This window comes from Diospyros lotus, chromosome 7 (assembly GCF_014633365.1).
Source record: "Diospyros lotus cultivar Yz01 chromosome 7, ASM1463336v1, whole genome shotgun sequence".
Taxonomy (NCBI): domain Eukaryota; kingdom Viridiplantae; phylum Streptophyta; class Magnoliopsida; order Ericales; family Ebenaceae; genus Diospyros; species Diospyros lotus.
In genome coordinates, this window is record NC_068344.1 from 992,983 (window position 1) to 1,004,285 (window position 11,303).

An 11,303-nucleotide genomic window follows, 5' to 3' on the forward strand; every position below is an offset into this window, starting at 1 on the left:
TTGACAAGATTTGAACTTTTCACATCTAAATAGTAATTAATTAATTTATCAGATAATTTTACCACTACACTTTACTTAAATAATAAAAATTAATGACGTAAACAAGATTTGAATTTATGAGCTCGAAATAGTAACTAACATTTCAAATAATTTTATACCAAAACTAATTTTGTTTAAATTTTTTCTTAAAAAAGTTAAAAAAATAAATTGTAACCGTTAAATGTCTTTCATTTAATTTTTTTTATTTTTTTTGCATGTACGTAATATAAACCATCTATAGAGTTTTTTGAGTACATGTTTAATAAACTTCAAACCATACATGCCGTTTCTACAATTTAAAAAATGTTTAAGACCATTTCATAATGTTAAAAAAATATTAAAAACGTGTTTTCGCTCACAAAAATGTTAGAAACAAAAAAAAATTCATCTTTAACTAGATTATGTTTGATTTTTTTTTTAAATTTATTTTTATTTTTAATTAGTAAATCATGGTTTATGAACGATAAATACTATGTTTATATTTGTTTGAATATATTATAAAATTTATATTTTGTTAAATTAAATAATTATTTTTATATTAAAGTTTATATTTATAAAAATATTCTTATATTTTTTTATTTATGTATTTTCTTTGTTTTTATTTAAAAATATATATATATATCATTTTTTATTTTTATTTTATATCATATTTATTTTTCATTTTAATTTTTGTGCAGCCAAAGTGTAAACCAACCAAAGGTTAACAAACTTATATTACAAAGAGATTTTATCCCTGACGACTAGTGTGCGGAATATACCTAATTAGCTACCTTACTTTGGGGGACCCAAAAAAGAATGTCAAAAATTTTAGGGGCAAAGTGTAATTTACACCATTTACCTTCAGCCCCCGGAAACGGTGGGACGTAATATGTATCTTCTTTGTCCCTTTTGCATGCATGCATGCAACAATGGTAAAAGAAGTGATTAATGATTATATGTTTGATCTTCTAAGCAATCATCGTCAATGTCTATGAGACAAAATTCTCCAGTTTTTTCCTGTGTTTCCACAATCTCGGAATGGAAATGAATGGCGTCGCTACCCTTTCCATTAAATTTGACTGAGACCACCACCAAAACCACGGACCCAATCCAGACCACCTGATATCGTCAATTCGCCACCTTCTCGTACGTTTCTTCGCGTGTTCGATTGCCGGATTCTGATTCTTCGTCATTCCCGGGTTGCTGTTTTTCGAATTTAGGGTTTGTATTGTGTCAATAACCAATGGGTTTTGCTTAATTTAGACGATTGGTAATTATTGTTGTTGGATTTTCTGGAGGCGTTGCGAATTCTTGTGGCGTGTTTAGTCCCAAAGTTGCATTCAATCGTTCTTTTTTGTTTTTGTTTTCTCTTTCTTCACCCCCCTTCGGATTTACTCGAAACAGAACCTCATTGTCCAACAAGACTGTACATTTTGTGGATTTGATTTGGTTCCGCAGATCAATGGAGACGAGTTTGGGCTACAATGAGGCTATGTTGGGATGATTTTCTCAGGCCAACTGAATCTGATTAGGGAGGTTACGTGAATGGGATCTATAAAGCTTGATTCGAATATTAGGGTTTTCTTTTTCCAGATTGGTATTTGATGGGGAACACATGCGTTGGACCCAATTTGGGCAAAAGTGGGTTCTTACAATCTGTTTCAGCGGCAGTGTGGAAGACCCGGCAACCCGACAACACTCTTCCTTCAGCTTCTGCAGATTCAGAAGCCAACAAAAGCAACGATGAGGGGAAAACGGATACCGCGGCTGATTCAGCTTCTGCCTCCTCTAATGGGGGAGGGCCAGAGCGCCCGGATAATGTCCAAAGCAAGGCACCGGAGCCGGTTAAAATGGCCGGAGAAGAGCCAAAAAGTGTTGACAACACCAAGTCTATCAAGAGGGAGACAACCATAGCTAGAGGGGACCAAAATAAGAATGCACAAGGTGGAAAAAAGAACAATGACGGTCACTTTAAGCGGATGTCAAGTATGGGACTTCGAGTTGACTCTGTGTTGCAGAGGAAAACTGGTAATTTGAAGGAGATTTATAGCGTGGGAAAGAAGCTTGGACAGGGGCAATTTGGGACTACATTTCTTTGTGTGGAGAAGGCAACTGGGAAGGAGTTTGCTTGCAAATCCATTGCGAAGAGGAAGTTGACAACCGAAGAGGATGTGGAGGATGTCAGAAGGGAGATTCATATAATGCACCACTTGGCAGGTCACCCTAATGTGATATCAATAGTTGGTGCTTATGAGGACGCTGTCGCAGTTCATGTTATTATGGAGCTTTGTGCAGGCGGAGAGCTTTTCGATAGGATTATACAGAGGGGACATTATACAGAGAGAAAGGCAGCTGAGCTTGCCAGGATAATAGTTGGCGTTGTTGAAACATGCCATTCATTAGGGGTGATGCACCGGGACTTGAAGCCTGAAAATTTTCTCTTTGTTAACCAGCAAGAGGAGTCGCTACTTAAAACGATTGACTTCGGGCTCTCAGTGTTCTTCAGGCCAGGTAGCGTTTCCAAAGCTTACTCCTCCTCCTGGATTCAGGTGATCTTGTCCGAATGACATCAATCTCCTTTGCATAATGGAACATTAAGAGATTTGATACATGTTTTTGTAAAGCTAGTGGCTAATTAAAAATAGAATGGAAGAAAAGAAAGTTCGAGAAAATTGGAGCAAATGCAGGTAATTGAAGCTCTAACAAACCTTAGCTGATCATGGTACACGTTAGAACCCGAATTAACTTGTCAAGCAGAAAAAGAAGAAAAAGGCCTAAGTGGCATCCAGCAAATTCTAGGTCTTGATCAGGGATTTCAAGAATGACATTTAATGCTTTGTTTTAAACTTTGAGAAAGTTATTATTTATGCATTTTTCGGTTTGAGTGCTTCATTTTAAACTTTGAAAAAGTTACTACTTATACATCTTGTGGGTTAAATTAAACCATCAACTTGAATGACCAAAATCTGGATTTAATTTTTGAGTTACAGAGTCAGCCTCTTCTTTGATTCTTAAAGTCCTGCATGTAAAAAGTGAATGTCTTTGCCTCAATCCGGTTCAGTACATTATAAGTATTAATGAGGGAATTTCCTTTGTCAGATAAAAAATCCTGAAAGCCAGGATGCCACAGCTGGTCAATACAATAAAGATACTAGCGGCAAGTAATGTGTAGGCACCTACGTGGAACCATTTATAACATTTTTATGCATAAAATATGTGCCTTATTCATATTCATATGGTAAGGTTATCTATACACACTTGTTACATGCATGTCCAATAAGTCAAAATACATACCTTAGATGCTGTCCTAAACGTTGAGCATCTGAGGGAAATTCATAAATCTAGAAGAGTATATGGGCAAACAATTTGAGAAAGGGATCATTCTATTTGAAGCACTTTCTATGGATAAACTAATTGGAAGAAAGGTAGACAGGGATGATTTGATTATGATTCCAAATGTTTTCCCTGTTTGAACCCTGTATATGCATATATGAATTGCTTTTGCGGATTGCATTTTTACTTTTCTCATTCCTGCCATTTTTCCTTCTTCTTTCTTCTCGGTCTCTGCTTTTGGTCAATGAATTTCACTGTTGGCAGATCCTTTAATGGTATTGATAAGAATTTGCCGGCAAAATAAAAACAGAGTGTGGTTGATAGACATAGAAATTTACAAGGAGAATTGGAAGAAGAAAAAGTCACACTTGCACACTACAGTGAGCCTGTTGTTCCACATGAAATCGGGTTCTTACTGCCTATGCATCACCTTATTCCTTATTTTAGGAAATCATTTATGCTTTTTTTATAACTGATGATTGAAAAATTATATATTCTTGGCCTGTGTTTAATGCGACAGTAACTGACCTTTATGCACTCTGATTTTGATGGTGTAGTAACTTTATTTGGTGATGACCACCGAAGTTGCATTTAACTGAAGATGGTATTTTTGGATTGAATCTTGCTGTAAGCAGCAGGAAGCAATATTACTTTATACACTGAAAGTCCTAACATGAATATTGTTGTCAGCTGCTTGCCTGTGTAAAACATAAAAAAAGTTTTATGCATGATCAGTGTTTGCAAAATAGCGATCATAATGCACTCACAGCAAAATGTTCAAAGTGCTCTAAAAAGAAGGTTAACTGTTTTTAATCAGAGTAGTATTTGACTACTTGACTTGCTCCAATTCCAAAGTTTTTATGTGATTTTCCCAGAGTTTCTTCATGTTTGTTTGTTTCCTATTAAGCTTTTGCATGTGTGGCGTATCATATCATCAACAATCCTAATAGTCTGATTTGTTCCCCTTGTGTGTACTCATGCTTGCAATAAAGGTCTGGTTGATGATATCAAAATTTCTGCCTTCTTTTTTTTTGTTTTATTTTAAGAGTCCTCTCATCTCACAAGAGCTAATATTTTTGCATTCAGGTGAAACCTTCTCTGATGTGGTTGGAAGCCCTTATTATGTGGCGCCTGAAGTTTTACGGAAGAACTATGGTCAGGAATGTGATGTATGGAGTGCCGGGGTTATCATTTATATTTTATTGAGTGGAGTCCCACCTTTTTGGGATGGTGAGAACTCCACAGTTTCACTTTCCTTAGTTTGTATCCAACTTATGGTTGTAAGAGAGTTAGAATCACATCTAATGTTACTGGTGTGCAATTTGTACCAGAAACGGAGCAAGGAATATTTGAGCAGGTTTTAACAGGTGAACTTGACTTTGTATCAGAACCATGGCCTAGTATATCAGATGGTGCAAAAGATCTTGTCAGAAAAATGCTTGTGAGAGATCCCAAAAAGCGACTCACGGCCCATGAAGTTCTCTGTAAGTTACATTTTTCTATAAATAATGTTATCTCTAGCAATGGGTTAGAGGCAGCTCTGTTTTTCTACTGCATTTGTTTCTCTTTTTCTCTATATATATGTACCCGTCCTTTATAGACCCTGTTATTTTGAATAGCAAATGTGGTGATGCACAATAGTAACATGTTATTGAATCCTGAAAAAATCCTGTGAGGTCTCTAGACTCTAGATAGTTTGATAACAGGATATCTTTTTTGCTTGATTGACATGAATCTACCATGAATGCTACTTCTTTTAAGATGTTTAAGAAGTAAACTATGAGACTCCCTGCTCATAACGTAGTATATATGAGACTAGTCTCCTGAGTTAATAAGCTGTTTCCAATTGCTTAAACATGATTCAATTACAAACGGAGTGAAATATTACTTGACTTGAGCATGCTTTTAGGCCTCCCTTTAACCTGAAGACTTTGTTTAATTTCTCCTTATTATCCTAAGACTTCCTCTTGATCAAGCAAGTGCATCATCAAGCTTCAGACTTGGAATCATTCAGGAGGAAATTTGAAGTCTCCTCTCCTTGGGGCCTAATTGGGGTTCTGTCTCTTGGTGCCAGAGAATAGAGAATTGTAACCAAAGAATAGAGGATTGTTACAGGCATTTCCCTCTGCTCAAGGGACTTTGGTCCCTGACCAGTTTGAGAGAGAATAGGCCACTGAGTGTGTCTCAGCCATAGGAACCACTGCTCAAACATGCATCCTTTCCATGTAAAAAGGCATACTCCCTATACCTTTAGCTCTGCAGGCTCCTCCTCATTCTTTCTGGATTCAACTAAAACCCGTGGAGCATCATCTTGGGATCTAGGTTGGAGACAGAGCATAGGAACTCTGTCTTCTAACTGAAGGGGCTCAGCTCTCTCCATTCTCCGCCATTTCCTTGAGCAGATCACCTCAACCACCTTGGCACTCAGGAGTCTGTCATTGAGCAGAGCACCTCTACCGCCTTTGCACTTAGGAACTGTGGTCCATCCACCTCAGAAAGTCTGCTTATAAATGTTGTAGATAACCCTCTATATTGTGGAGTGAACCGTCTGCCCCCATTTTTTCTGAGTATGTGAACATACTCTCTTGTGGCTGGGAAACCTTAAAAATAGTGTCCTGCCATGCAAGACAAGTGATCACTCATTTAGTTCTTTCATCAAGCTCTACAGTCCTCCACTAGTTCCTTCTTGACTGTCTTAGTTCTCTCCCTTTTTGTCTTCAGCAGTCCTGTCCCATTTCAATGCTAACATCACCTAAGGAGGGCCGCAAACTCATTTGCACCAATCCATCTGTGTTAATTGTATTAGATTCTCTAGAAGTATGCACAATGAAAACTGATAGTGTTAGAAAATATATGAAAGGATACACAGGGACTTAACCATGAAGACAACCATTGAGAGTAGCAACCTGAATAGATGAATGACTTTAACTGTGAGATCAAGAGAAGGAAATGATCTAGAAAAGACATGGTTGCTACCTTAAATGGCATCACAATAAATCTGCCTGATCTGCAGTTAAATTGTTTATGACTGGTTTTTAATGCATGAGACATTGGCTTATACAACAAAAATCATAGCCTTAATCCCACAAGGTGGGCTCAGCTACATTAACTTGCTAAATTTCTGTGGTGATTTTTTAATGTTTTTATGTTTCATCCTTTGGGAGAAACAATATTATGTGCCTAAAAGGTTGGGAATAACTTTTAAGGTTTGATTACCAGAGCATCATTTTTATCCTTTTTCTGGAAATGCAATTTGTAACCTGAACTTCTGTTCTGTAGAATGAGTACATCAGACCATATTTTCTTCCCTATTTTTGAGATGTGTCTGTTGAACTAATGGTTGTATTCTTTTGCAGGCCACCCTTGGGTTCAGGTTGGTGGTGTAGCTCCTGATAAAGCTCTTGATTCTGCTGTTCTATCTCGTCTGAAGCAATTCTCTGCGATGAACAAACTCAAGAAAATAGCCATCAGAGTAAGAACTTCTCATCCTTTATAGTGCCATACAAGAATGCCAAAGGCCCGCCATTTGCCAAAATATTTACATTTAAAATTTCTTTTCTAATGTTGTTCATTAATCCTAATACAGTTAAACTTTAATAGCTCTCTAACACTTTGATGGAGCAATTGGTTTCCATAATTTGAAAAAGCTTCACTTTAATAATTAAGAGGGTGTTTAGCTTAGCTTATTTTTTGGTCAAAGAGACCTTATTAGCTCCTCAACAGCTTAATATTTTTTCTTACCCATTTGGCAAAGTTAAGCAAGATGATAACTCCGTAACTTATCAAAAAAGTCATGGTGTCCACCTAGAATTTAAGGGTCTGTTTAGTTGTAGAAAACACTTTTTAATTTTTCAACTCCAATTTTACAGCTAAATAAGCACTAGCATTTTATTTTTCAAAAACCAATAACATTGATTTCCTGAAAATTTAGAAAACATCTTTTTGATGTTTTTCAATTCATAATACAAAGTTGAAAAATTAGAAAATTGATTCAATTGAAAAATTGATTCAATAGAAAATTAGAGTTGAAAAATTAGAAATATTTTCTACAGATAAATAGGACCTAAAAGCTTACACATGCTTGACTTATGATTGAATTTGGCTCAAATGAGAGTAAACACTATATTGATAATAAATATTTGATATATATCTAGTTTTAACTGTAAAACTTCTTGAGCAGTGTCTACTAAAGATTTTGACAAAAGTCCTATCTCAAAACTGAAAGATCTACATGTATTTGCATGGTTAAGCTACACAGAACATCATGCATAAGAACATCTTGAATGTTTCATTCAAGGGTCTAAGTCTAGTTTAAGTTACCATGATTGCATCTCAATTTATAACTTCCTCCTCCCCCCCAAACACACCCCAAAGAAAGAGCAGTCGGGGAGAGATATTTTGGTTGTTTGTATGCTAAGTACATTCATTTCACATTAACATTTTTCTTATATATATATTTATCTATGTTCATTCTTTATAGGTCATTGCGGATAGTCTGTCTGAAGAGGAAATTGCCGGATTGAAAGAAATGTTTAATATGATAGACACAGATAATAGTGGACAAATCACACTTGAGGAGCTGAAAAGGGGTTTGGAAAGAGTGGGGGCAAATCTCAAGGAATCAGAAATCAATGGGTTAATGCAAGCAGTAAGTGCAATTACATTTTACATTTTATCTATTATATAAGCTTTAACTGTCAAACTGATCTTTCTGGTCTTAGAATGAATTTACTCAATCTTTACTGGTTGAGCTTACATTAGTGTGAGATTCAGCTGCCGAAACTTGATTAGGCTACTGGCTTCTGAATTGAGCCTAGGTGTTATACTAATGAGACCGGAACTTATCGTTTGGTTACAAAATGGAAAATGGTTAATACCTGCCTCTGGTGTCAGAGTTCATGTGCACTTTTGACTTTTAGTGTTCATAAGTTTGATTTATTTTAGACGCATTGACTCTCAAAGCATACCCAAGCCTCTTTCAGCATCAAGTTCATGTTGTAATAGTATATTCCCATGAACAAACCCATATTTTAACTCATTAATTGAAAGTAACTGTCCAATATAATGAAAGAGCGTCTTGATGGACCTTGTTGACATGGATTTCATCATTTGAATTGGAAGTTAGTCCGTTATTTTTATTCCAAACTTTTTTTCAGTTATTTCATGATTAAAATAATTTCTTAAAAGGTGAAAAACATACTATTTCCAAAGAAAAAGTGTGTGGCAAATGAGAATGGACCATAGAAGGAGAGGCTAACCAAATGTGAAGTGAAATCTACTGCTATTTCAGAACACGACAAAAATGAGTCTAGGAGTGTAAAAAATGTTTTGGTAAAACTAGAATAGCAAGTCATGCCACACAAAAATAGGTTCAGATATCTTGAAATCAATCATCCAAAAAAAGATGGAGAGATTGGCAAAAGAGGAGGGAAAAACTAAGAAAAACATAGTGGGAGACACTTAGGTATGATATTTGTATAAGGGCCTTACAAAAATAAGACTATGGATAGAAATGACTAGAATACATATAGCCGACCTCATATAGTGGGATAAAAGTTTAGAATATTGTTGTTGTTATTCTGTATGGCAAACTCTCCTTATCTGGAAGTAATTAGTTGGTTTTGTTGGAGGTTGATACTTTTTAGGCCCCTTCACATTCAGGCGTAAATAAACTGTTAATCTTGTAGCTAACCATTGACAATTGTGGAGTTAAAACAGTTGTAACATTTCTACACTGGCCAGTTTAGCTTAAATTCCTCGCAGTCTCTTGACATAACTCCCTAAAGATTTTAGTCAAATTGCTAATTTTTCTTTGTTGAATGAATTCGCCTGGCCAAATGTAGTTGGGTCTGTTCAACAAGCTGTTCTCACTGGCTGCTTGTGATGTCTGATCTTCATTACTCACATTATTTTGACGCTTCTGTTGTGGACATTGCAGGCGGACATTGACAATAGCGGTACCATTGACTATAGCGAGTTCATAGCTGCAATGCTTCATTTAAACAAAGTGCACAAGGAGGATCATTTGTATGCAGCTTTCTCCTATTTTGACAAGGATGGAAGTGGTTATATCACTAAAGATGAGCTCCAACAGGCCTGTGAGCAGTTTGGTTTGGCAGATGCTCACTTGGAAGAGATTATCCGTGAAGCCGATCAGGATAATGTAAATGGCTTCCCAATCCAACACCTTCCTTTTTCTCTTCGTTTTAAAGTTCTTCTTCTGTAATGTGTGTAACAAATTTGTGGTGCTCTTCTCAGGATGGCCGGATTGATTACAATGAATTTGTAGCCATGATGCAAGACACCGGTTTTGGGATTAAGGGTTCGCAGAGCGGCATGGGCATCGGGTTTCGGGAACAAGCCTTAAAACATGGTTAATTCTTGATCATCCTGGTATGGCCATATCAACAGCAGAACTAGTTGTCTAATTCTGTGTCCAAGCGGAGATGCATACCTACCTCTGTAAAGATCAGTTGGGCTTTCAGGGATCAATATTCATTGCTCTCTTCCTTTCTCGGTTTATGCATTTTGTATTTTTTCATCAGTTTTAAGTTGGTTATCTGCATTAGATCAGATCAGCTCAGCTTTTTATCCTGGATAATAAGACTGTTCATAATACTCTTACCTCCCCATATATAGCTGATATTTGTACTTGAGCTTCATGTATCCATCATGCCTGTCTTAGGAACAGCTGATTCCAAAGTGTTATGATGATGTGGTGTTAAGTAAAAGTGTCAAAAGTTAAATGTCCAAGTAACATTTCCGTGTTCCTTTGAAGAAATTGGCTACTTAAAAGCTATTTCGGACAAAAGGGCATGGACATGATATATGTCATTTGCTGTTGTGACAGTGAGAACTATTCAAAGTTGGAGCCAGTGGCAGCCTCCCAACCATGGAACCAACCGGAAACTTCTTCTTCTTCTTCTTGGTTGAAGGTTCTAAACACACAGCAAAGATGTGCTGTAATCATGTAATGGATAAGCCCATTTCATAAATATATATAAAGAAGACCCAACCAATTCACATGACCCTAAACCTAACACACAAATGCTTTTTCTTATCACTTTAAGGTATACAACCATAAGCACCAGACCTTTTCTTCTCAACCCATCTTTCATTTTCAGGTCCTTTTCTGAGGCAGAGATCCAGCAAGCAGAAATATAATAATAATAATAATAATGATAATAATAATAATAAAAAGGAAATATTTATCATTTCCACCTTTGTCTCATATGTGGAATAGAGAGAAAGAGCGCAGTAAAAGGACAGGCTATTGGATTGGGATTGGGATTGGGATTGGGTTGGATGAAGGCTCTGCAACGCCTTTTACTCATCAATTAGGCTAATAGAACGTGGCTAAGGGGGTTGCCCCTCCACAACTAATTATAAGATATCTTTTAACAGACAGAGAGATGAAGAGCAACGTGGCTAAGTGACAAGCGGCTGCAAGATTCGGGGGGGTCCACGTGGCAGTACCGTTGCCGTGACTTATGGTACAGCAAGTGAGGCGATTTTCTGGTCCTACACGTGGTGAGTGATGGCCATGCCTTTACCGCCAGTTTCACGCCACGCGACGCCGTCCCTGTCACGTGCCTGTCTCCTTCTCTTCCGGTGGGCGGTGGGCACCGCTCCCTCCTATTTCTTCTCTCTCTCTCTCTCTATATATATATATATATATTATTTTGAATTGTGGGATAATTTCTAGTGGAACTTTAAATTCCACATGAATGTAAAATGGGATATTTAGGACAATCGGAATTTTTTTTTTACAAAAATGCTACTTAGCAACTCAATTTTAACACTTTGAGATGATTTTAATAAATTATATTTATTTATATAAATATATTATGTTCATATTAATGTAAATGTATACTTGTATATTGATGCATCCCTGAATAATAGTTAAGGGGTAACAAGTACATATTATTTTCAATAATAATACATATATATTA

At 36.5% G+C, this 11,303-nt stretch overlaps 1 protein-coding gene across 1 annotated transcript; it reads left to right on the forward strand.

Moving 5' to 3' along the window:
• The first annotated feature begins 1,023 nt into the window (after positions 1 to 1,023).
• Positions 1,024 to 10,130, forward strand: LOC127805816 (calcium-dependent protein kinase 20-like). Its single transcript, XM_052342602.1, has 7 exons — positions 1,024 to 2,529; positions 4,438 to 4,581; positions 4,683 to 4,835; positions 6,708 to 6,823; positions 7,832 to 7,999; positions 9,290 to 9,514; positions 9,610 to 10,130. Exons 1-7 carry the CDS (start codon positions 1,623 to 1,625, stop codon positions 9,727 to 9,729), a joined length of 1,833 nt encoding a protein of 610 aa, XP_052198562.1. The 5' UTR covers positions 1,024 to 1,622; the 3' UTR covers positions 9,730 to 10,130.
• The last annotated feature ends 1,173 nt before the right edge of the window (positions 10,131 to 11,303 follow it).

Coding starts and splice junctions, on each gene's coding strand:
- LOC127805816 (XM_052342602.1), top strand. CDS start 1,623: ATGGGGAACACATGCGTTGGACCCAATTTGGGCAAAAGTGGGTTCTTA. Junction 2,530..4,437: donor CTCAGTGTTCTTCAGGCCAG/GTAGCGTTTCCA, acceptor TTTTGCATTCAG/GTGAAACCTTCTCTGATGTG. Junction 4,836..6,707: donor CACGGCCCATGAAGTTCTCT/GTAAGTTACATT, acceptor ATTCTTTTGCAG/GCCACCCTTGGGTTCAGGTT.